This window comes from Canis lupus, chromosome 19, assembly GCF_048164855.1.
Source record: "Canis lupus baileyi chromosome 19, mCanLup2.hap1, whole genome shotgun sequence".
In the NCBI taxonomy this organism is placed as follows: Eukaryota; Metazoa; Chordata; class Mammalia; order Carnivora; family Canidae; genus Canis; species Canis lupus.
The window spans coordinates 36,148,845-36,175,276 of NC_132856.1; the positions used below are offsets into that span (position 1 = coordinate 36,148,845).

The 26,432-nt window shown below is 41.0% G+C and overlaps 1 protein-coding gene across 23 annotated transcripts in view; it reads left to right on the forward strand.

Moving 5' to 3' along the window:
- ERC2 (ELKS/RAB6-interacting/CAST family member 2) overlaps positions 1–26,432 on the forward strand; it is a 906,960-nt gene that overhangs the window by 713,416 nt on the left and 167,112 nt on the right. For all 23 annotated transcript variants that reach the window (XR_012011918.1, XR_012011916.1, XR_012011917.1 and 20 more), the window contains one exon: positions 14,155–14,289. Coding sequence is in view for 20 of the 23 variants with exons in the window: in XM_072785816.1 (XP_072641917.1) it covers positions 14,155–14,289 (135 nt within the window). In the remaining 3 variants the exon portion in view is untranslated. The remainder of the gene's footprint in view (positions 1–14,154; positions 14,290–26,432) is intronic.

Below are 26,432 nucleotides of genomic sequence, written 5' to 3' on the forward strand. Positions count from 1 at the left end.
AGCACAGGTTAAGAACATATGTGAAGACTTGGATTATCTTACTCTGTTCAGGGACTTATTCTCTAAAAGGAGCCCTTGTGTGATGGGGTACAGAAAGGAGACAAGGAGAAGTAGAGAATGGCCAGTAGAGACGACAAAGAATGATTAGGGTAGGTAAATGAGAGATAGAAGGCATAACTGTACTGATATGTCTAAAGACCTGAGCCCCCCTCCCAAAAAGCAGAATTAGGACAAGTGGACTAAAACTGCAGCCAAAAAGCTCAAAATATGTCAGGCATGGGGGAGGGAGGACATCACCTTTAAGCCATTTAATATATTCTCTCATAAGGTACTGTGTTTCCTATGGCTAGGTAATGCATCTACCAGGACTGCTACACAGGGAATTTCTGTTTGGAGAGGAAAGTTGTATTAGATTCTTCCCACCAACACATGCATGATGAGTGTCATTTACATGCCCTGTGCTCTCCCGTGGATGGCCCAGACTTTGAAGAAGCCCACAAGCCTTTTGCAGAAAAGTGAAGCACCATATTAACTGCTCACACTAAGACTCCTGCTAGTGTTCCCTCTATAACCACCGCCTGCCTGCTAGGGCTGTGGCACAGAGGGAAGGGAGCCAGCTCTGTTTGCATCCCAGCACACTAACTGGCTAATACTTCCCCCTTTCTCTCTTGCTCATGGGAACATTCCAGATGCTGATGTCTTCAATAATCAGAGGTTCCCCAGCATCTTCAAATCCAACCTGAGTGTGTACATTTCCCTTCTTTATATAGCCTGCTCATACTTGCTTTCTTCCCACTTTTACTTAGATTCTTGTCTTTCTGAAAGGAGCTCTCATCATTTTTTATATATGTGATTATTCTCACAACCAATAAAATACATTCCCTCAGCCCTCCCCCCAAAGTTGACAAAAGGACAAGGAGACTCACAGATAGTAAAACAGAAACAGCCAATACATGTAGGGAAAAGATACTCAGCCTCAAATTATAATTACGGAAATATGAATGTGACACAGGTTTTTATGATTTTGAAGATTAGAGTTTGAAAAGACTCTGTGTTGGCACAGTCTGGGGAAAGAGGCACAGACTAGAAGTTGACTGATATTTCTGAAGGGAAATTTGATGATAGCTTTCAAAGTTTGGAATGTGTATACTCTATTCTAGAGATCTCTCCTGAACCTCTTTTCCTAGCACATTATAGAAACAGCTTTTATAAGCTGTTTCAGCATCCATCCTTGTTGAGAGCAAGCACATGAAGACAGGTAAAACTGTCCCTTTAGAAAAGTGGTTTTTGTTTTTGTTTAAAATTTATTTATTTATTTGAGAGGAAGAGGGAGAGAGAATGTCAAGCAGACTCCATGCTCAGCAAGGAGTCTGATGCAGGGCTCGATCTCATCACCCTGAGACCACGACCTGAGCCAAAACCAGGAATTGGACACCCAACGAACTATGCCACCCAGGCACCCCTGGAAAAGTATTCTTTAAAGCCTTGTTGAAATAATGAAAAACTGGAGATTACACAAATGTTCCTCATTCATTCACTCATTCATTCGTTCACTTATTTATTCATTTAATCATTCACCAAACATTTACTGTGTGCCCGGCAATGTTTTAGGTACTTGGGATACAGCTCTGAACAAAATAAATAGAGTTCTGCCCACTATTTTAGTACATCAATAGACGATTGGTAAATAAAAGTATATGTATTGAATGGAATAATGTGTAACCATTGAAAATGGGGTCACTCTACATGATCTTGATATGGAAGGGTAGCCAAGAGATACTGGGCATTTTATTTTTAAAGGGTATGTGCAAATGTCTGTGCTTGCATTATCCATAAAAATTGTATGATAAAACTGGCAAAAAAACCTTAAGAGTGGGAATGGATATTGGGGTAGGCAGGGAGGGAATATTACTTTTCTTTTCATAACATCTTTTGTACTATTTAATTTTTCATAGCTAGTATATATGCTTTCTATAATAAGCTAATAGATGTGTAAAAAAAAGTAGAAAATATAAAGCTAAATCAGTAGTTCTGCTAGAGAACTAAGACTCATATCTCAAAGAAAATGGAAAATTCCTTAACCTATCTGTAGACACTGAGACCAGAATGATTAGGTGTTTGATGCTGTTCAGACTGCAAGAATGGAAATTAATACCATAGTACTTTGGAATGCAAAACGAAAGACATAAGGTGGTCCTGTGGTGTTACTGGTCATGGGCATGGTGGACTTGTCTACACATGCAAATCAAATGGGAAGGCAGCCAGGGGCAGAGGAAGGGCCTGGGGCCAGCAGTCAAGTATTCTAGGGCTTTCTCCTGGGTTTGTAATTAACTTCAACCTTTTGGAGCCTCAGTCTCTCCTTCGGTAAGATAGTAAACTTGGATTCATTGATTTAAGGTGTGGCCTAGCACTAATGCTGCATGAATCTGGATTATGTTAGTAAATCGTCATTTGTAGGGGAGAGATTTGAGATAGCTCCTGAAATTCTCAAGAGTCTTAGAGGAGATCACTTTAACTTTCCAGTTAGCCACCTTCTCATAGTGCTGTGGAGAAACATTAGTTGTATACTTTAATATCTGCTTCTGTTTAGATTCAAGTCCAAGTACATTTGGATATTTTCTACTTATGCTGTTTCAACTTCAGGACAATAGAAAAATCAGGCTTTTTGGATTCTACTAAACAGGTGACTAAGAAAAAATGATTTTCAAAATGTATCCATTTGATGAATTTAATCTAAAATGTTGGGAGGTGGGGGGCGGGGGTGGAAAACATGATTCAGCACATTGGACATCTCCAGATGAAATCAGAACGTAATTCCATCCTTTCTGGAAATTGGATTTCTGTCAGATTCACAAACCCAGGAGTTCCACTGCCTCTTCTTCTAGGGTAGGTTTTCACAGGAGAGGAGGTGGTGGTTATGGATTTCATTTTTGCGTGCTGAGGTAATATCAGCTCCAGGAGTGTGTAAGAGGACCTGTGAATGATGTGCCTGTGGTGTCTGTGTGTCCCTGGGTGGGGCCTACAGAGACCTACCCAGAGTGGAACAAGTGACTCAGACTCTTTGTTCCACGTAGAAGTAAATTGGTCCTAGCTAGAGTAAGTTCAGCGTATCCCATATAAAGCTAGTAAGGGCACTGAAATCCAAACAGCGAGCAACCCAGTAAGAAGATAAACGCCAGAGGGAATGTTTCATAGATTTGGTATTTGGGACACTCCACTGCCATTTCTCTCTTCTCATTTGTTTTCCAACTGATTGGAAAACTACTAATGAGTGTGTTTACATATTCTCCTGTTGTTTTACCCAAATGTGAGAGCAGCTGGGGAGAGGGGTTTGTTCTCTCCAGGGCCTACGCTGTCTCTCCCTGTCTTCCTCCTGCTCTCCGGCTGCCAGGCCCCTGCACCCTGCCAAACCTCTGCTCTTGTCTCACCGCCCCTCCCTGGGTCTCTCCCTGTGTGCAGCACAGCCAGCAGCCCCACCACATGTTCTGTGTTGCTCACACCCTCCCTTTCTCCCTCTCTTGTTGTCATTTGTTTTGTTTTGAAGGGAGTGAGGTGCAGAGGAGGTCTTGGGTTTATGCCCCCTCTGCTCAGCATCAGAACTGGGAGCAGGCCCAGATTTCATTTGCTCCCATTTCTGGATTGAAGTCACAAGCCCCTGGTGGAGAATGTCCTTCTGTCCTCTGACAGTTCCTGGGGACACATTCATTCTTTGTGGTCTACTCCATTTTCAGAGACTCTGCTGTCTGCAACCCAGTCCATTCTCAGCTGCTTTGCTCTTTTCTTCTGATGAGATGTTTCAAGCTTCAGTCATTTTAAGAACCACCTTCACAATGTTTTCCACAACTTATGATATAATTTGTATGAATTGTTTTTGTTATACTTGTGAGAATTTATTTAAATACTTTTTTTTTTAGATTTTTATTTATTTATTCATGAGAGACACAGAGAGAGAGAGAGAGGCAGAGACACAAGCAGAGAGAAAAGCAGGCTCCATGCAGGGAGCCCGACATGGGACTCAATCCCGGGACTCCAGGATCACGCCCTGGGTTGAAGACAGGCGCTAAACCACTGAGCCACCCAAGGATCCCTATCTAAATACATTTTAAAGTCAATCCATAACTTAAAGACTCTGTTTACTCCCTGTGAATTTTCTTGCACGTGTCCATGTATATGGACACTTGTCTTCTTAGCCCTCACCGTGGAAGACTCTCAGTCCCTTGCTGGGGTGCTGCTGGGTTACTCACGCCCTTCGAGTTCTCCTTAGAATAGTCACTCACCAGCAGTTTCCAATCTGTCAGTCAATTTGGTTACACCAGACCCTGGTGTGGCTGGCTTTTCTTTTTTCTTTTTTCTCTTTTCTCTTTTCTCTTTTCTCTTTTTTCTTTTCTCTTTTCCCTTTCTTTCTTTCTTTCTTTCTTTCTTTCTTTCTTTCTTTCTTTCTTTCTTTCGTTCTTTTTTTCTTTCTTTCTATCTTCTTTCTAATTCATTAGTTGAGGAGAAGATGTGATGCCAATTCTGCCTAGGCCAATGATAATAAGTATTTGTTGACTGTATGAATTGAATGAAGAAGACCTTGACCTCCCTTGTCAGCACAGTTTTAAGTCTGAATCGCAGTGGCTAGAAATAACCTCCTCTGTGCCATTCTTCCTTTTTCCTTTCCTTTTTTCTGTCTTCTCTCTTTCCCCTTCCTTCCTTCCTTCCTTCCTTCCTTCCTTCCTTCCTTCCTTCCTTCCTTCCTCCCTCCCTCCCTCCCTCCCTCCCTCCCTTCCTCCCCTCTTTGTTTCCTTTCTGTCCCTCCATTTTCTTTTCAGTTAAAAAATTGGGATTTGATTTTGAAGCTCAATTTCTAAGGAAACTCACAATAGACCATGCGCAAAATGCATCCTTAGTTAGTGGGACAGTTTTTTTTGTTTTTTTGTTTTTTTGTTTTTTTGTTTTTGTTTCAGAGACCCTCTATTGACTCTCTGAGTTGAAACAGTTTAGACTCCACATAAAATATGCGTTGTTTACCCAGGCTCTTCATGCTCTGCATACTGTTACAGTCCTTGAAGAGCTTGTCAGTGACAAGTAAGATAAATGAATGAAGAGGACTTTACAAGTGTTTAAAAGCTAAGTATAGCATGTGCTGCCCACTACTTAATTAAACAGACCTGTGCTTAACTAAGTAACTTTGTGGTGGAAACTTCTACGGCCTTCCCCTTCCCCCAAACTCTACCACTTCCAGCGGTGCTCAGGATGTTAGAAATTCCTTGGCTGTCTGCAGTTGCTAATATGTTAGCCTAGCTTCAAAACCATCTTGCTTGAAGCATTAAAAGTTAGTATGGATTGTGGATAATGATGTTTGAATTTATATTAGGATTAGTCAGCAACATGGACTCCTTTGAAACTCGATCAAGATTTTATAATATGTCTGAGTTCTGCTCTTTTCAGAGAACTTTAAAATCAATTACATGAACTGCTTCTCTTCTCAGCTCTGAGATCAATGTCCAGAGAGTCAGAGCCCATTCCCAGATCAATCTTTTTTTTTTTTTTTTTTAATGTAGGAGCCAGTCTTTATCGATCTGAGCAGTAGGGTGCAGTGGTTACATAGAAGGCTTTGGAATTATAATCCCAAATCTACCAGTTGTGTGATCTTGGGTAAACTTCTTAGTCTTTCTAAACCTCAATTTCTGGGCACCTGGGTAGCTTAGTTGGCTAAGCATCTAACTCTGGATTTTGGCTCAGGTCATGATCTCAGGGTCATGAGATTGAGCCCCATGATGGACTGTGTGCTTAACAGGGAGTCTACTTGAGATTCTCTCTCTCCCTCTTTTCCTCCCCCCCAACATGTTCACTCTCTCTCTAAAAATAAATAAATAAATCTTAAAAAGATTAAAATAAACCTCAGTTTCTTCATCTTTAAAGTGGGGATAATAATAGCCTCTACCAGAACTGATATCCACGTCATTTGCACTTGAGTCACTCTCGGTTCTTAGGAGTTTGTGCCTCTGTCATAGCAGCTATTTTTTTAATAAATTTTATTTTTACGTATTCATGAGAGACAGAGACAGAGAGAGAGAGAGAGAGAGAGAGGCAGAGACACAGGCAGAGGGAGAAGCAGGCTCCATGCAGGGAGCCTGATGTGGGACTTGATCCCAGGTCTCCAGGATTAGGCCCTGGGCTGAAGGTGGCACTAAACCACTGAGCCACCAGGGCTGTCCCCAGCTATTTTGAATATGCCCCCCACCTCCAACCTACATCATTGTGGATGTAACTGACTAAATTAGATGACAAGAGCAAAGGGCTGTGCTTGGCACATAGCAGGCCAACGTAAGCATTGGTTGTTGTCACGGATATTTATAGGTGGCTCCATCTCACAGCACTGGCCTTCTTTCTGCCACTGTGAAGGATCCTAACCTCCCCATTATCAGCAGAGCACATAGAACTTTTTTTGGAGATAATTACCCCTGCCATGGGCTGCATTGACTGATAGTAGAACAGAGGAGAGCATGCCTTCCCTACAATGATTATCTACAACCCATCCAGGAATTCCTCAAGTTCCTAAGGTGGCAGCAATAAATGGTTTACCAAAATAATTTCTCTCCCTTGATTTTAGGAGGAAAAAAGAAAGAAAAGCTGCAAAATGTACAACAGAGAATAAAAACAGTAGTCCAGCATCAATCCATGTGGAGTTTCGTACATGCTACAGACATCCTTCCCTCTCTTGCCCATTTTATAGATATAGGAATTGAGGCTCATGGAAAAGTAATTCAGCCTGAGTCTCAGACTGAATATTTGACAGAAACAGAATTAGTGCCAGGCTATGTTACTACCCTAAGAAAGACGAGAGAGATCTGCCTCCCCAGGTGATGAGAAATCTCAAGAGCTGTCCTTGGGAAGGCCTGGTAGTCACCAGAATGTTAGTCCTGTGCAAAAGTTAGACAAACATAGGCTTATTACTCATTTGCTGGTATTCTCACAAAAAAAGACCCAGAGACAAAGATTTGGTGCGGGTAGTTTATTTGGGAGGTGATCCCAAGAAGCATGGTGAGAAAATTGAGAAGTGAGGCAGGAATTGAAAATGTCAATAAAGGTGCATTAATGTGTGCTTTCTTGCTATAATCAACCAGGGCTGCACTCGGTGAGGAATTTACTGAGAGATTCTGAAACACAGCATAGGGTGATCCCACCAAAGGACAGAGACACTAGTTATTTGCTTACTTTACCTCCCTCCTTCCTCATAGAGTGAACATTATTCTGAGGATGTGAGCTCCCTACACTCTGGTCTGCCCTATTCCCTAGCCAAACCTGCATGTGAGGCCAGAGGAAGACCTCAGGCAGAGAGGTACATAGATTTGAGATGGAAAGACAGCATCACATCCGGGATTGTCACGGCAAGTGACTTTTAGGGTAGAGCAAGAGGATATGGGAGGGGCACTGACATGTTCTATAATAATTTAAAATAAAATAAAATAAAATAAGGATAGTTAATGAGTAGATAACAAAAATAACTTCTAAACTCTACATAGTGACCAACTACTTTTCTGTTTATAAATAAAAACTGAGGGAGGACATTCAATAAAGTTGGGAGGCAGATGGTTGGCAGAAAGGACTGATCAGCCTAATGAGTTGGAGGATATCAGAACAGTTTTCAAGGCAGGCCTGATGTTGTAGCAGTAGATTGTGTAGACAGTTGTAAATACGTAGATATCCAGAGCCAGGCCCATTTTCCCAGAGATGTCGTAGTTTGACATGTGTGAGCATATGACTATGGCTCTGTCTTAAATTCCTTCCAAAATGTCCCAAGTTTATAAACTCTTTTGAAAAATAAGATAATGAATTATTATCTTATTGAGTATAATAAGTTTCATGCTCTCCCCACATCCAGTACAGGAATGAAGAAAGCAACACATAACATGCATACACACACACACACACACACACACACACACCCCTTACATCTTGGATTCCAGTCCCCTTCTTGATTTATTTTTCTTCTCAAGGTGAGTTTACTATAAAATCTCCCACGCCTACTCTTCTTTATACCTATATCCATGCCAACTTTCTTTCCTAGCTCAAAGGACCCTTGGAGCCTTATTTGATGCCCTCACCCTTAGCTGGAGGGGATTTTTCCTGCCTCTGGGCATTTATATAAACCAATCCCTTGGGACCCAGGTGGCTCAGCGGTTTAGCACCTGCCTTCAGCCCAGGGTGTGATCCTGGAGAACCCAGATCGAGTCCCACATCAGGCTCCCCACATGGAGCCTGCTTCTCCCTCTGCCTGTGTCTCTGCCTCTCTCTCTGTCTCTCTGTCTCTCTGTCTCTCTGTCTTTCATGAATAAATAAATAAAATCTTTAAAAAAAAAAAAAAAACCAATCCCTTCACTTTTCTTTTCTTTCTTTTTTTTTTAATATTTTATTTATTTATTCATGAGAGACAGAGAGAGGGAGAAGCAGGCTCCATGCAGGGAGCCCGATGCAGGACTTGATCTTGGGTCTCCAGGATCATGTCCTGGGCTGAAGGTAGGTGCTAAACCGCTGAGCCACCCGGGCTGCCCTATTTTCTTTTTCATACCATGTCTAGTGAGTCCTTTAATTCCTCATGTCTTATTTTTGCTTTGTCCCCTGCCTGTGGCCTGGGACCTTACCCTTCACATAACTACTGTAGAACTCTGGAGTCAGAAACCTGAGTTTCAGTCCTGTTTTCCCACTCAGCAGCTGAGCAATCATGGGCTTGGTTTCCTCATCTGTAAAAGAAGGCTCATAAAAATAGCTGTCTCAAAAGTAAGGAGTCAACAAAAGCATACCAGCCAAATCCTTAGCCTGGCACATCATTGTTCTTGTCCTTAGGGTTACAGAAGTTTGGTAAGTATTGAATGAATTTCTGTGCAATGTCCATAGTGGAAGCCTTTCCATCACTGATTCTTACTTAATCCTATAAAGTTCCCCAATGCATCAAACTCCCATAATCGCTTCTTCATCCTCCTACTTCATTTTGTCCTCCAAGAGTGACCCAAGTATTGGAACCCAGACCCCATTCAATTATGATTCATTGCTACGTGGACCTAGTGGATATACAGGAAATCCCTCTCCTCCTGACTGTCCAGTTGTTGTCTGGTTTCTCCATCTTTTGCTCTGAGACAAGAACTGTTGACCTTGCTCTGATTTGGCAGAAACAAGACCAGTAGAAGAGTTCTGGACTATTTCAGATTTCTCTGGCAGGAAAGAGGGAGAAAAGAAAACCTGATAGAAGAAAGTGTAATTGCTATTGTATGGTATTATCTCCATATCCCATAGCAACAAATCTTATTATATTTTTTTCTTATTTAAACCATATTCATGAAGGTTTTATTGTTAACTTGATCCAGATGACTGATCAAAGCATAGTTCATTATTGCCACCTTGCTAAAATATTTTTAAAGGCAGTTTTAATATTACACTTTTATAGCTACATATTGCCATTAAGCTATTGAGTCTATTACTAGTCAATCAAGGATTTTCATTTTGTTTCAAGAGCTCCTTGGATAAACTCTTCAGAAATGTCAAAGAGATGGAGTATATGGCACCTTTTCACAGATGGTGTTCATCAGGGATTTTAGTTAATGGATAAAGTTTCAGTTTTCCATGGTTGACTTTTGGTGCTAACAAAAGTATTCCAAAGGCCCCTGCTCTTCTAAAGGCTAGGGGATAGTAAGGAAATGAATCCCATAACACCACCAAACCTTTTATTCTAAATGAGGTAAATAACCAGGGACATGGAGTATTTCACCAGGTCCATTTTACTAAAGAATGGAATATATCTTGGAGAAAACCAATTCAACTTTTCCAATAGCTCCAAAAGTATATGTTTGCTCTCCCACTCTCAAGAATAGCAACCAAAAACAAATATATAATAGGAAGAGCTAAACTACCATGTGAAGAGTTATATACTCAACTGGCTCATCATAGAGGCTGATTGTAGGCTTTTCTCTTTCATCTGTTCCAAACTAGTCTATACCCATTCTATCCATTCCTTCATACATCCATACGTTTATTTTACACACATTTACTTACTACTTATGCACCAGACTGTGTGCAGGTGCTGAGTGTAAGGGTGTTTCAGACATAGTGCTTCCCTTAAGAGAATTTCAACCTAGTGGTAGAGAAAGCCAAGAAAGCACGAGATTATTTGCCATTCATTGGGATAAGTGTTGTGATGGAAGGGGGCTTGGAGGTGGATACAGGAATACAGGATCCTGGGGAAGGCAGTGGAAGAGCTCTTAATCCCTTCTGAGGCAGGCTTCAGGAAGGCGTTTCTGGAGGTAATGGTATTGAAGCTAAAATGGGTATAACTTCGGCAAAGGGATAGAGGATGAAGAGCATGACAGGAACAGAGAATAGCACATCCCAGGGCTGGGACATGGAGCATAAGAGGTGAGATTCAGAGGTGAACAGCAAGCAGTTGCCTCAGAAGAGCTTTGTAAGCTGTGGAGGAGCTAGGGCTCTTTTCCTGAGGGCAGTGGGGAGTCTCTGAGGATCTTAAAGTCAGGGACTAATGGGTCTAATGTCACTCCAGCTATAGATTATATTCAGTGGGAGGCAAGAGTGCAGTGGGAGAGCTGTTAGAGGAGTCTTTTGCCCTAGAGAAATAAGGTTGCGCCTGGAAGAAAGAGGAAGTGGAAAATGAAATCTGATTAGAGCTGTCTCAGCAGTCATGACATAATATAGTAAAATGAATATAACATAGTTAGCCAAAGGCAAACATGTCAGGTCAGCAGTTTGGTAGACACTGAAAAGGAAATAAAAATGGGCTTCAGTGCACTGCTAAATGAGTCCGTGAGTTCCCAAGTGTAGTGCTGTGGAAAGCTCTCCCTCTCTCTAACTGTTTTCGTTTTCCTGGGACTTCAATTATGACTGCCCGGAAGAACTATGGTTTAAGGCTATGTGGCGGCCACCTCACGTATCTGTTGACTGCAGGGATATGAACCATTGCACACGGCGTCACCTGATCAGTGTGTCTGGAGTTAGTTGAACAAATGCTATCCTTGTTAAAATTTCTACAGTTTTTCTTCTGTCGATCTTCTAAGAATGCTATTCATGGCTTCTTATCCTTCCAGACCATTCTTGGTATGTTAGGAAGCCAATATAATTGGGTGGGAATGAGAATAGGAAATATAGATTTAAAAAATTGAGAGGTCCATTTTCAATTTGACAATTAAGTGGGCAGGATCGGTCAAACTTTTTTATAGAAGGGAAAACTAGCAACCAGCCTGTAAGAAATTGGTCACAGTTTAAGGGATATGTTACAAGCAAGATAAATAAAAGTGGTCTAGAATATCAGGGCAAACTCTCATTATTCATCTCTGTTTCACACTCTTCTCTTCCAGTCCAGACTAATCAAAAGAAGCCTCTTCCGCTCACAATTGCTGTGTGTACATTTCCCCCAGATCTGGTATTCACATGAACAACATGGTTTATTTATATTTCAGCACCAAATTGGAAAGATGACATCATTCATTTACAGTCTTTATCCCATGACATGCCTATTCTCCAACACCTCATTTCAGCAGACACATTTAGGACTTCATATAGCATCTTGTTTAGCTTGTACATTCTTTTATGGGATACAGTTCAAAGGTAGGGAACTTTAGGCTTGTTGCTGGTAAGAAAATAATCTCATAAAATCACAGGAGCTTCCCCAAAGACTAAGGACATTATGATGTTTACAATAGCAGAGTTATTATTTGTTCACTTAGGCTTCATTGTTCATTCTTGAGTGAGCCCCCTTCCTTCCTGACCATAGCAGATCTTACAGCTCCCTTCAGGCTCTCTGAGTTCTATTAGAAGAAACAATTTCAGATTTATTAGTTCATGAGTTCAAAAGTACAGATTCTTGACAATACTGGAGTTTTAGGTGTGAACACTGAATTCAGAATCTTTTGTACAAGGGCAGGCTGAATGAGAGGACTCTCAGTACTTGGTCGGCAACAGCTCCACTGACCTGCTCTTTCTCACAAGATGTAACTTGTCCATTGGGTCTTCTGATGCTATAAATGGACAAGAGAAGGATAAATATGCTATCGGTTGCCAAAGGTTGCCTGGGATTTATTATTTAATTGTTAGATGGATTTTTCTCTCTATTTTTATTGTTTTTATCCATATACATACATGTTTTTTATACCCACTGTGGGGACTTTCAAATATTGTACACATTTCTCAAAGTGGAGTACATCACAAGACATCCTCTGGCAGATAGAATTGGGATATAAAGTGTTTCCAAAACTGAGCAGAACCAAAGCATCTATAGGAAAGCTGTTTCTGCCTAATTAGCTGTTTGCTTTTTCTGCTAGCAGTATGGCAAAGAGAAAAGGCTAGAGATTGAGAATCGGAAGACCTAGGAAATTTCCATGTTCTATGGTAAGGAGACTCTGAGGGCTGAAATCTCTGCTTTCATGTTCTGGCTGCAAGTGAGGATAGTAATTACTCCTCCCAGGAATGTTTTGAGGATAAGTTAGATTGCACATGAAACATACTACAAAAATATACTATATTGGGTCCAGAATTGTTATCAGAGTATTATTTATGTTACAAAATAGAATTCCAACCATTTGGAGGGTCTGCCAGCCTTTGATTTCCAGCTCTCTTGAAGTACTTCTGGCTCACTGTCATCTCAGGTCACCAGTGGGATTGTTATGGCAACTCATGAGATGTCCTCAACTCTCAGTAAACTTCCCTGGCTAAAAACAAATGTGTAGTCACCACTAGGATGGCAGCATCCCCCAAAATTCAGTCCCCTCATTGAAGCAACATGCACAGTATATTTACATTTACTAGGCTTCGTTCGATTCTGGGGAGAGGCAGGTGGAAGAAACAAGCTCAATTTGACCAACAGTTGAACAGATAGATCTGAGGTTATGCATGATAAATAGGAGGTGCATGTGCCCTGGCATCAGGGGTGGGGTTGGGAAAAAGCTCCTAGAGAACAAAAATGCTGAATTAGCCAGACACAGAAGGTAAGGGGTAAGGGTAGGTGGTTGCGGGAGGTACCACAGGCAGAAGAAACAACATGTATAAGAAGGAGAGGTTATACTGTAAATGTAGCAAAAATAAAATAATAGAATTTGATTTTTACTGCAAGCCTATGATGGGCCAGGTCCTGAACTGACACTTGAAGCTTATCATATTCTTTGCTCCTCACAGCAACCCCAGGGAGGGGGGGGGCACTATTACTTCTATTTTGTAGTTGAGAAAATTGAAGTTTACAAATAGTTAACTCTCAAGATCACATAGCCAGCAAAGAGATTATGCAGGACTTGAATCCAGACAGTCTTCTCTTCATACACACATGTGTAGTCTCTACATTTCCTGGCTTTCTGGGGTAGATATTTTTATCTGCCCTTTTCCCTTGTCTATAGGCACTTTTCTAGATTCTGTGACTCTGTTTAGGCAATTCATTGCTGGTCCCTTTCTTGCCTTACATAATAAAACAAGGTAATTGTGTGTCCTGGGAATTTAAACCATGACACCTAGCTACCTCATGTGATAAACATAATGGGACATAAATTACAGTAGTTAGCTCTTCTACATCAACTTTGCTCCTTTTGTTCAATTTCCCCAAAGAGCACTATCAGTTAAATTGTCCACAGAGAGTCCTTTCCCTAGAAGCCATCAGAGCAACAAACCTTCTCCATTGCTATTTTTGCATTTGGCAGCTTTTGAGTGGATTCCTCTGCTTTGTCTCGCAAGACCATTACTTGTCTGTAGTTTTGTGTCTCCACCCAGCCCTGTTCCATCATTTTTTGTCCAGGGCTTCCTTCTCTTGCTTGCTCTAGAGTATAGGATGTGACTGTTGGTAGTTTGTGATTGCAAGCTTATTCTGGATCTGTGTGTTCTCTTGATAATGTAAAACAGAGCACCTTCGGGTTTATGTCCATTTTTCCCCCTTATAAATCACATGAAGGGGAAGTACATTTGCATCTAATGTAGATCCAAGAACAGGGTAATTTCAAGAATGTGACAAAACCTCTTTTACCAAATGGCATGGTGCATTCTTTATTGAGTTTCAATTTGACTAAAAATGAAAACTTCTGGATTAGGAACCAAAGGAATCCTAGACGTACTGTAATTATGCCCTGAGTCTTTTTGGCTGGTTTTCCAGCTCCTGATAGACTCTTCTCTGGTTTTTGTTCTGTGCAGACCCAGAACAGAATGAAGCTGATGGCAGACAACTACGATGAGGACCACCATCATTACCACCACCACCACCACCACCACCACCACCGATCTCCTGGGAGGTCGCAACATTCCAATCACAGGCCTTCTCCCGACCAGGTCAGTTTCATTGCCGCTTACCTCCAGGACCCCTTTTACCCTTTGGATATTTTAAGATAAAATAAATAATCCTCAAGAAATAATAAACAGCATAAAGTGATACGTCCTTTGAACTGAAACTAATAGCTTTGGTATTTATTTCCATCACTCAAGGAGTCTAAATGTTTTCCTTTCTCCTTCCTCTTTAAGGTTTTGTCTGTTCTTGTTTATGTTATGCATTTTCTTTCCTCCCCTCCTTTCTATTTTCATAGATATGAAGTCTGTTGCTGGCTCAGTATCTAATGGTGGGTTACTTTGGAATGTCTCTCTCAGAGTTTTAAGAGAAAGCACTTTGTTTCCATGAGCTTGGCAACCAGAGAAGCCTTGAGTTTCATGAGCACTTTCCTAGAAAATTCCTTAGTGATGCAAATTAATGTGGGGTAAAACAACATGAAGAGAAATCAGTTTTGCTTGCATTTTACCTGGTAAAGTCAAGGGATCTGGTTTATTTGATTTGGACCCTATCTTCTCCCTTGACTAAGTGAAGCAAGTGAAAAGACGGGTTGACAAAACAAAAATCTCCTGTGGTCTTCAATATTTGCATTTACCCACCAAATGTAAAAACTAATGACTGTATGGGATTAAAACTCCTGAAAATGAACTTCATGGAAATTATGAAATTAAATGCAAACTAGCAGGTTGATATAGTCAGTATTGCAGTATTTCCTCCTTTATTGTACCATGAGCTTCTTGTGTGTGTATGATCCTAGTGTAGCTTATACAATAAATTTCAAGAGGGAAAGGGCCGTAGGTAATGGAATATAATCATCTAGATAAGTGTAAATGCCTTTGTTATATATTTCTGGGTATGTGAGGGGGGAGGACTTACTGGAATTACCTATGTGAAGAGAGGTTTAACTGTTTGTTGGAGGAAGAGGTGCTTATTATGCTAAGACCATTTTTCAGATGGCTCCATTTCCTTTGCACCTCATGTCACTAGTCTCCCAAAGAAGTTAAGATTACAAGTCTCCAAGATGTTTTACTAGGGGTACAACTCCAGGGGGAGCCATTTATATAGTATGCAACATAAGAAGTGCTCCTGGAGCTTTGCAGTAAAGTAGCTCCAACCAGGAGGCCCTCTGCCTCCAACCCCCAGCTTGGCTCTACCCTTATACTACAAAGCATTTGCCCTCAGAGACCCCAACATTACAGATGTTCATAGAGGACATCTAGATTTCTGAAGTCAAGTTCAGAAAGGCACCAGTTCATGTTATTAGTTCTCAAAAATAGTTCTTAATTTAGCAATCAGCAAAGTAGAGAGAGATAAAAATTTCATGTCATTATCGTGTATGCTTGTGGTTTTGCTTTTATTTCACTTTATTTTTTCATATCTCATCCCTTGCTATCACCACCACCTCGCCTGTACTCACCCATCGTGGTATACCTGGCATCCTGCTAACTAAATGTCTTCATTCTTGTTCTTAATCCCAGCCTTTGGCACACTGACCTTTGTTCCTTGAACTTCTCCTGGGAGGAGTAAATGTGAGACTTTATTGGTGCTAGAAGGCCACCCTGGGCTTTTTTCCCCCAGAGAAATAGGAGCAGAGGGCACTATAGAGGCAGAAAGAAGGATTTGGAGCCAACGGGTTTGGGTGTCGGGGGATGGTTAGTCACACAAGGACCTGCTGAGATAAGAAACAGGCTTGTTTCATCACAGAGACACATATGCTAATATGTCCTGCTAGAAACTAGACACCAGATCAAAATTATCTGCCTTGTGAATGATATTTCTCACAAAAGCTAATCTCCTGCTACTTTTCCAGAGATCTTTAAACACAAAATAGAGGTCTTGCTGGCTTGGTTGACTGTCTTATGTTTGTCTACCACCACTAGAGGTTGTCATAGGGTGGAAATCATTGCTCAAGGGCAATGCTCTTCCCGGAAGAGTTATTGTCCCTTGAGAAGTATCTGGCTAAGATGTGTCATCAGGACCTCTGATATACCTTTGTCATTGCTACTGTTAGGAGGATGGTGATGGTCATCCACCTTCACATCCTTCATTTCAGTGACCACTCTAAGCAACCCATGGACATAGAGGTAGATAACCTCATCTTCTTCTACAGATGAGAAATTTAGGCCCTGGGAGGGGTGGTGGTACACTGACCTGAGTCCTGCTTCTGGTTATTTGCTCATTCAACTAATACTTGGAGCACATATTCCATGCCAGCTACTATGCTGGCCTTGGGAAAGAACATGATGGACAAGAATCCCTACCTTTAGGGATTTTGCTGTGTAGTCTGAAAACAAAAATTCAAGTCATCTGATGTCTTGTTCAGTTTTTTTCTGGATTGTGTCAATCAAAACATGACATTGAAAAGGTAGTTACGACTTAACTTGTGGCCTGTGACTTAGGAACTCACTCTGCAGTGAAGTTTAGGAGCCAAAAAAATGGTGCAACTCCAAATAAAAGTAACTTATTTGCCTCTTCCATAATCATAGCCCTGATTCTACGGACTTGACCTATCATTTTTACTACCACTGAACTTTACAAAAACAGACTCTATCTCTACTATGTGAAACTGCTATCTCTTATGCATATATAATTAGCATGATCCCCACATACCCTTGAAAGTGGCATACCCTTGACCAGAAGGATAACTTTGCCATTTTAAATTGGAGTCAGCAAAGCTATAAGGCTTCATTGATACACTCTTTCAATTAGAGAAAAGAGAACTGACTAAGAAGACCTGCAAAAGTAGATTGCTTCCAGTGATAGAAATGGCAAGATCCTCTGGGCTGGTGAGCTTTTTGAATAGGAATCACAGGTCTTGGACAACCATACCCTCCGTTAAAAGCACCAACAGCTCATATACCAATATATGGGTTGTTCTAAAACTAAATTCCAGAATGCCATAGTCATCAGAAGGCTGAGAAGTCTTTCCCAGATGATTATAAACTCTATATAATTGTGCACACATATATACTAGTATGTATGGAGTGGAGGTACTTCTCAAGAAAAAGTGACAGCCTTATGGTGACAGCATAAGGGTCTGAACAATGAATTGATTTGGATGGGATTTAAACTAAATGTCCACGATGTACCCATGTTAACTGAACTGACTTAAAGGGAAGATGTCTCTTCCAAGGGATTCCTGATTTCTTTCCCATGAATCTTCCAGCCCTGACTTTCCTGTAGCCTGGGGTTTGACCAGCAATATCTTCTGGAGGAGGAACTACAAAATGTTGCCATTGTCTGTTGAGCTTTATTAAAAGGTCAGAACATGTGAAAATAAAGAAATATAAAAAAACCAGTCACTTTGCTACTTTTCCAGAGAAATTCATTTTTCCTTAGGAAATTCAATTTAAGTATCCTAGGCACTTGCAGAATTAGATTCTTTTTCCATTTCTTGCTTGCCCCTTTCTCCTTCACTATGATTTTGCTTTCTCCTCAGGAGAAACTGAATCCAAGGGTTGTAAGTCTAGACGAGCATTTCCCAAAGTAACTTTTGAAACATTAGTCCCAGGAGGAAAATCTTGAAAGAAAGATTCAGTGAATAAAGAATTTTGTTAAAGTGCTGCATATTATAAGTCAATCTTAGAGAGTCTTGGTGCAATTAGCAGATCAAAGGATCTAAAAAGTCATATAAGAAAGAAAACTCTCCAATTTTATTTAATCCAGCATTTCCCAAACTAATTTGCTCATAGAATCTTTTCTTTTCTTTCTTTCTTTTTTCTTTTCTTTTCTTTTCTTTTCTTTTCTTGTAACATCTGTGCTCTGAGAAATACTGTTCTCAGAGTATCAGGTGAAGAAAGAGACTACCCAGTTTAAAACATAGCTGCCAACAGTGTTTTTCATCAGAAGGTGGAGTTTTGAGGCAAATACAGCATAGCAAAAAATCAGAGTGCCTCTTTCATTCATTTATTAGGATACCTTTTTAAAGGCTATAATGTCTGGGAATGAGTTATCCTATCAAAAACCCAGTAGATCTGAACTAAGGAAACCTTTATAAGGGTGAGGACCCAAGAAAGCAAGAATAATCATAAATACATGGCCCCTCAGAAATTGAAAATTAGTGTAATGAGGGGAAGAGGCAATTTTGAAAACACATAAGAGAAGTCAGTGGGATGTGGCAGTCCAGCAGCTTAGACACTTACCTGAGAAAGAAGCAGGTGGCACTTGGTGGCCTATGACCGAGCAATGGCCATAGCCATTGAAATGTCCAAGTAGATCATTCAGACAAATCCTAATAATAATGCCATATTTGAAATTTTTCAAACCAAGAGGTAGGCACAAATATTTCCAAGCAGAGACAATAAATACTTCCCATGACACAAGCTGCTGGTAAGCTTTGAGAAACGACAAAGGCTATAGAATAAATGGAACATGCTGGAACCACATTCATTTTTATTTTCAGTGAAGTAACCAAGATTGATTTTAGAAAAGTCAAGTGGAAACTCAACTTCTTCCAAATGCCCTCTGTACCTGTCACCAGTACACTATCTGTTATTATGTCTCAGGAGCATCTTTCTTTGACATATCAATTACGTTAAGTCTTTTTAGTATGTGATTTTTTTTGGTCTCAGGAAAAACCCGTATTTTATTAATCTCCTAATAGCTTCTAAGAAATGCATAGCGTCAAAGTGAACTCTAGACCCCAGCCAACTCAAAATGCTGGGCCTTGTTCAGGATGTCCTTTGGCATCCAGGACTCACATTCCTGTGTCTGGGACTTAGGATGGGCTTTGGCTCTTTAAGGACCTGGATTTCACTGCTTTTTTTTTTTTTTTTTTTTGCAAAATGTGCTTCCATTTGTTAAAGCATTCTAATTTGTAGGGACCTAACTGGAAAAATCCTAAACATTTTTTGTCTGGAAACCTCAGAATATATGACCACTTTCCAAGCCCAGAACTTGCATCTCTTTTCTCTTATTTTTGAATGGAAATGCTCACTCACAGGAGTTGAGAAGCTCAAGGACTTTTGACTACTTTGAAGACTTTTAGATCCCCTTTAAAATTTATATTTTACACTTATAAAAATCCTGCTTCTAAAGGAGAGCTACAGAGTCCAGGATCATGGAGGCATTATGGAAAAATTTGGTTGAATTTTATGTTCTATTCATACTCTGTTACATATCGCAAAGTTTATTCACAACTGGGTGGCCCACAGTGGGCACTCTCTAAATGTCTGTTGAATGAGATGTTCCCTAAGGAACTTTGGGAAGTAGGACTGGCAGACGGAAGGATCTCCATTGTACATGTAAGGAAATTGGAGCTCAGAGATGCTGTTAATTATTCACAGTCACAAACCTGGAAATCAACAGGCCCAAGGAGAGGTCCTGGGTCTCTGAGCGCTGTACATTGGCGGCAAACCTCTTTGGATGTCAGTATGGATGCATTTATGCAACCACGTGTATTAAATATGGTTGCACAGCTATAACATCAACTTTTTCTAGAGTACACATTGCTGTCACCTTTCCCATTGAATTATAGTAAATTTTATCCTATTTTGATGTATTTTCCAAAGTTGAAAAAAAAATGTCATCTCCTCAGTTCTCTTTCCATTTTCCTCAGCTCCCACTGTCTTTATTTACATTCTTCTGTTATGTGACTTTATCCTTTCATTTCCTCCCATTTCACCTGTTGCCTTTTACTCTTTATTCTTGCTGTCCCTGTGCCAGTGAAAATGCAGCTTCCTGCAATTCTTCCACTGCCATGGAATTACCAGAGGGAGATCCTCAAGCAGTGGAAAGCGTGGTACAGAGAGGGAGGGAAATTGCCCTGGGTTACAGAGGGCCCTTAGCAGTGGATTGCCAGGACTCACAATCCCTTGCTCATTCACTTATGAGTCTATGCACAAACAAGAGTCTGGGACAAGCCAGGCTCCCAGAGCAAAGTAGAGGATGCTTCCCTGGGCCAGGGGCTACTATCAGATCTGCCAGGGCTCAGGGCCTACTTTAAGGTAGTGACCTTCCTGTGGCAGAAGATGGTTTTTCCATTTTGCATCCTTAACTTTAGGGTGTTTACTCTGCTAATCTATTCCCAGAATAGATATTGGTTGCCTTAGTCCTAAATATTGCTCACTCCACTTGGCAATTTCCAGAATTTTTCTACAGATGTAAATAGTGAACATTCGTTCTTTCTTTGTTGCTCTTGGTTACTGTGTGGTCCTGGCACATGTTGGCTTTCAGCTAAGACTTGAGTTTGTATGACTGGACATATTTCAGAACACTGAATGTCCATTTTGACTTTTTGCTGAAAATTCCTGTTGAATTTTACTGGAGATACATGTCATTTTCCCATAAGCCATCAAATAATTTGGTCACTAAAGAACCTAAATGTGGTCTTCTTTGCAAGCTATGTATACAGGACAGATATACAAATTGTATTTTAATATGTAATGAAATGGTCTCAGTGGTCCCACCAATGTTGAGTGCCACCTATGCTCTGCCTCAGAGGTTGCAACCCTTGCTATCTTGGTTTTGAGATTTCTGGTCCCCAGTCATCCCTTACAGTCAAAAAAAAAAAAAAAAAAGAAAAGAAAAGAAAAAGAAAAACCATAAGGTAGAGTTAGCTCAAAATAAAAATAGGAAAAAAAATAAAAATAAATTAAATTAAATAAATAAAAAAAAATAAAAATAGGTTTTTTGTCCTCTTGCTCTCCCACCTCTGTCCATGCTGCACACACCTGGGCCTTAGGTACCTGCTGTCTGATAGAATTAGTCAGTATCCTACAGAGCCTTTCCATAGGAGGGGAATTTCTAGCCATTCCTACAATTAGGTCCTCGTTGAGGTAGTGGCTGGAGGCCAGTGACAACATCTCCAAACCCCAGATGTTTCTTAGCCGCAGATCTGTGTAGTAAAAACCCCCTGCTCTCTTCCTCCCCTTCCTCCCTCTCCCAGAGGCCTGCATTTTATGTTTGGTCAACAAGGAGTTGGTAGAGTCTCATTGTCCACCAGGAGAATGAAGCTGTCACAGCAACCCCTCCCCAGGCCCTATTACTTCTCAGAAAGCCAACTCAAGGCCCTTGGATTCCCCAGTTGCCCACAGCCCCTCTCCGTGAAATGGTGGATGCAGTTTATGATTGATTCCCTGCTTGCCTCATACTTTCACCAACAGATTAGCCAAAGTGCAGCCCTTTGAATTCTAACAAACAGACAAGGGGCTTAACTTGCTCCATTGCCCTCTGAAGATGGATTCTGTATATAGAGTTGTTATTCCTAGCTTTTGCGTAGGGAGGAAAAAAAAGAATTTATTTTATGTTTTGAGGTTAAATGAATGTGGGATAAATGTATACATAGTGTCCTGTGTGTATATATGTATGTATCGCTATATGTCAGACGAACTGAGGACTTTCCCACATATGGAAGAATTTCTCAAGATCATGTTTAACTGGAAAGTTCTCTCCTTAACTTCCCCTGAGTACATGTTTGAATATACATTATATATACATATATTCGTGTGTGTGTGTAAATACGTTTTCATGTTTCCTACATAGAAGAAAAATTAACTACCATGTATCAGAGCTACTAAAGTATAGTTACAGCACAACAGAAAAAAGCAGAAATTTTGAGTCCCCTATGACAGTAACCTAATAAGAAAAGTTACATGTCTTTGGTTTTTAGTATCGGTTTCCCATCAAGCTAGTATGTTGGAAGCTGGCCTGAATAAGAAATGACCAGGTTTTTTACACAACAAACCTAATTTCATGGCCCACTTCTTAGATGAAGACTTGGGTTTTGGCTTTCGGCAGGGATAAAGGCTTCAAATTAAAAAATCCATGAAGAAGGCTTCTGTTGGCTGATGTTGATTGGATGAGAAGAAATGTTCAGAGGTTTCAGCTGTTCCCACTGTTTGCTGGTCCTCTCACAATCAGAGCCAAAAAGATTCTGGGGTGCATTTTGAAATAAATTTTATAAGTCATTTGTCTCTTTCCTTTTTTGAGAAAAAGATAATTAGACATTAAAAATTGAGATGTAACACATTTAACATTATGTTAGTTTTAGGCATATAACATAATAACTTGATACATGTATATATGCAAAATGATTAGCAGAATCCATTTAGTTAACATCCACCACCACACACAGTTACAAATTCTTTTTTTCTTGTGATTACTTGCCTCTTTGCTGATACTCCTTTTATCACAAGTGAATTAGAAGACGCTGTGTTTAAAACGCAGCAGGATTTTTAAAAGTAGATGAAACAGAAAGATAGCTCAGATATCACTTTTTTCTTTATCCCTCAAAGACTACTAAAAATCACCGAAGCTACTGAAACACAAGGAATGCGTGGTTTCTCACCATTGGGAAATAAAGGTGGCAGCTTGTTTGCTTGTTTTTAAGAGCAGAAGCTCTGGAATGACCCTGCCAGGGCTCTCTGTGAGGCCACAGGTAAAGAAGGAAATGAGGACAAACATCTGAACTGTTGCTGGGGGACTATTTAACTCTCCTTCCTCTACCAGCAGTTGTGAGTTTACCCAACCATCACAAGCCACAGAAGAGCAAGGGAGGCGGGGTGACAGCCTCTGGGGAGCTGGCTTTGCAGATGAGCAGGTTGTTACCAAAGCTCTTTAATCTGGGTGTGATGTTAATTCCTGACATGTAAGCACATGAGGGCACAGTTTGATAAACCCTGCCAGGTAGGGTCTTCATGCATGGGAAAAAGGCAGAGCCGCTTAATACAGCAGGATCCTCTTATTAGAAAAGGATTTTTTCCTTACAGAAGACTTGAGCCTGTTGAAGATTTCAGTCTTACTCTATTTTGGGTCAAGTGTTTGTCCCCCCTTTTACTGATTCCTCTCAGTTTTCAACCTTGTTTGCAGTATTAGGGTTTCATTAAAAGATTTGTTGCAGTATCTTTTGAGTCAACAGGGGTTTTCAGACACAGCCTGCACTCCCCAGCTTGTAGATGTAACTCATCTTGGCAACACCAGAGGGTTGATTCCTTTTCAACTTGCTGCTTTAATCCAGTCACATTTGTCTAAGAGGCAGATCAGCTCCCCCGTGGAAAAGGGGGTGGCCAACCTTGAAAACAGCTGAAAGCAGAGAGATCCGTTTTCTGTTGCTAAATACTACTGTTCCTCTTTTTTTTTTCTTGAACTGATGTCATGAGGATCATGTTTGACTTACACACACCAGGTACTTGTAGTACCCTGACAAGAATGGAGCAGCACAGGGAAGAGAATCAGAAACATCTTTTAAACTTAAGTACACTGCACACACACAAATTCTGAAAACTGTGTTACATACACAATAATAGCGCTTTAAAATTGTCTCAGCATCTCTATATGAATGATGTGAATAACCTCTAGCTGTGAACAGCCCAGAGATGCTAAAATATCTGAGGCTAGTTTTATACACTATCAGGTCCTTTTTATACATACTCTTTTGCCTTTGACCTGAGTCCATTGTCAAATAATTTGTCGCAGTAGTAGCAAACTATAGATGCTACCAACAGGGATGGTGAGCCTAGTTGTATTTGTATATGTTTGTAGCATCTACAGAGTGGTTTAATTTACATTCTCCAAGTTAATTCAGTTAGTACCCTCTGAAGCATCAGGGTCAGGATATGGTCCCATTTTTCTTTCTGAGGCAGCTGAGGAAGTGATGAGTCAAGAGGCTAGGGGATTTGTTTGCCCACTAGCCAGATAATGGCAGAACCAGAGTCATGTTAAAAACACAGTTTTCACTGTATTTAACAAAGCCAAGTGTTAATGACTGATGGATGAGGGAGCAAATATAAAGCCTGTCTCCACCCTCACCCCTTTTTTATGACTGTCTGGCAGTGGTTCAGCTTTTAACAGATGTTGACTTTGGGCTCTGAAACAATATTGTTGGCCAACATAGAGCCTTCCAGCATTTCCATCTACAGCTGGGTATCTTGCATCTTTAAGCTGAGAGATCTGGTGCCATGCACCAAAGACTGGTTTGTCAAAATTACTTTTGCTGGAAGGAAAAAGAAAACTACTTTCTTCAAGTTGCCTCACAATGAAGGGCCCTCCAAAATCAAGAAAATGCCTGAAGATATTTCATTAGACGTGAAGGGGAACTCCATCCCCCTACCCCCATACTTTGTAATATTCTTAATGGTTTAGCAAAGGACTCAGATGGTTGCCCTGCCTAAGGTGTCCCTGTGAGTTGAACTTGCTGAGAAGATCCAACTCAGGGATCCCTGGGTGGCGCAGCGGTTTGGCGCCTGCCTTTGGCCCGGGGCGCTATCCTGCAGACCCGGGATCGAATCCCACATCGGGCTCCTGGCGCATGGAGCCTGCTTCTCCCTCTGCCTGTGTCTCTGCCTCTCTCTCTCTCTCTCTGTAACTATCATAAATAAATAAAAATTAAAAAAAAAAAAAAAAAAGAAGATCCAACTCAGACTGCACAGGCTTCCAGTCTGTACCTCTTTCTTGAGAAACACCCCAGTGTCTTTTAAATATATGAACATCTCCTGTCAAGCTCCCCCTGAGCCAGTGATATTCAGCTTTCACCAACTGGGGTTAAAAGAATAAACCAGGGAAGTGGCTGGTGCAAAGGGGGAAGGAGCCATTCTTGGGAGAAACAAGTAAACACAATCTTGGCAACCCTAAGGAACTCTGGAATCCAGGCAGCCTTGTGTCTCAGAGGAGTTGAGTCATTCAGAAAAGCAAGAACTGATCCTATATACTTACTCATTTGGAAATAATTTGTTAAATTCCCACATCTGAGACATTGTGAGGCAGTGTGAAGTGAGTGAAAGCTCTGCCTTTTCCTTCAGGGACCTTGAAATTCGTTGGGGGTGCTGCTGATATATGCCCACTTAAGGGACAGGTACTGCTTACATGTGAGGCTCTCTTGTCTTCCGATAGCCAGAGAGACCCAACCTAAATTGTGCCATCCAACTCCAACCAGGACATTGAGGTTGAAAGAGGGCAGTGCAAAGTCCAGAGTACTTCAGAGCTGGGCAGCCCGGGTGGCTCAGCAGTTTGGCGCCGCCTTCAGCCCAGGGCGTGATCCTGGAGACCCGGGATCAAGTCCCACGTCGGGCTCCTTGCATGGAGCCTGCTTCTCCCTCTGCCTGTGTCTGTGCCTCTCTCTCTCTCTCTGTGTGTCTCTCATGAATGAATGAATAAATAAATAAATAAATAAATAAATAAATAAATAAATAAATAAATAAATAAATCTTATTAAAAAAATGAACAAAAAACAAAGTACTTCAGAGCTGAGAAAAGCTGAACCAATCAATGCCTTCAGGGGTCAGATCTTCTTTCTGTGGCTTCAGAGTTCATATGTCAGAAGGGTATACCTTTGTGGTCAGATAGACTGGAATTTGACCCTGACTCCATAGCCAGGTGTCCTTTGGTGAGCTATCTGATCTTTCTTTCAGCCTTCCTTTCTATATCTGCACAAAGGGCTTCCCAACACTTGTTGGGGGCACAAAGGGCTTCCCAACACTTGTGGGGCAGTGGTAAGACTCCGTGAAGAAACACAGAAAAGCTGTCATACTCTCTCTAACCTTGCACAGGTACTAATACCTGCTGAATCATTTGTAGCCCAGGTCAGAAATAAGCTAACATTTATACTTCAACAGAACACAGAAAAGGTGTCTGAATCTAGATAGGGTTTTCTTCTTCTTTGGAGCAAACTTTTCTGCAAATGGGCCTCACAAGCTGTAACAAATACAGATCCTATAAGAGTTTACAGCCAGTCCTGACCTCATCACCTGAACAGAGAAATCCATCTATGGGCTAGCTAAGCTTTACAAGAGGCAGGAGAGGTGAAAGGTATGGATGGAAGGTCTCCAAAGAGAAGATTTTGACTTGACCCTGAGAGTAAACTTACTAGTGCCTGACAAGGCTAGGTGCCCCTGTTTTTCAGATTCATACCCATTTTTTTTCCTTTACACATGTATTTGTCTTCACCAACTCTGGCCAAATCTGTAGTTGGAAATGCCAAGGGGAGCTGCTTTGGTTGAACTCAGACACAGGGCACATCATAAATCACATACTATAGTCCCACTTCCAGGAATTTTGCAGCCAAAGTTAGCAGAGTCCTGGAGCTTGATGTTTCCAGAAAGTGTCAGAGAAGGCAGAGACTGAAGTGGGCGTAGGGATAAACCTGGTAGCTATCTATACCAGACCCTATTATAACCAGGACAATCTTTTTGCATCCCTTCCCCCAAGGAAGCCAGGG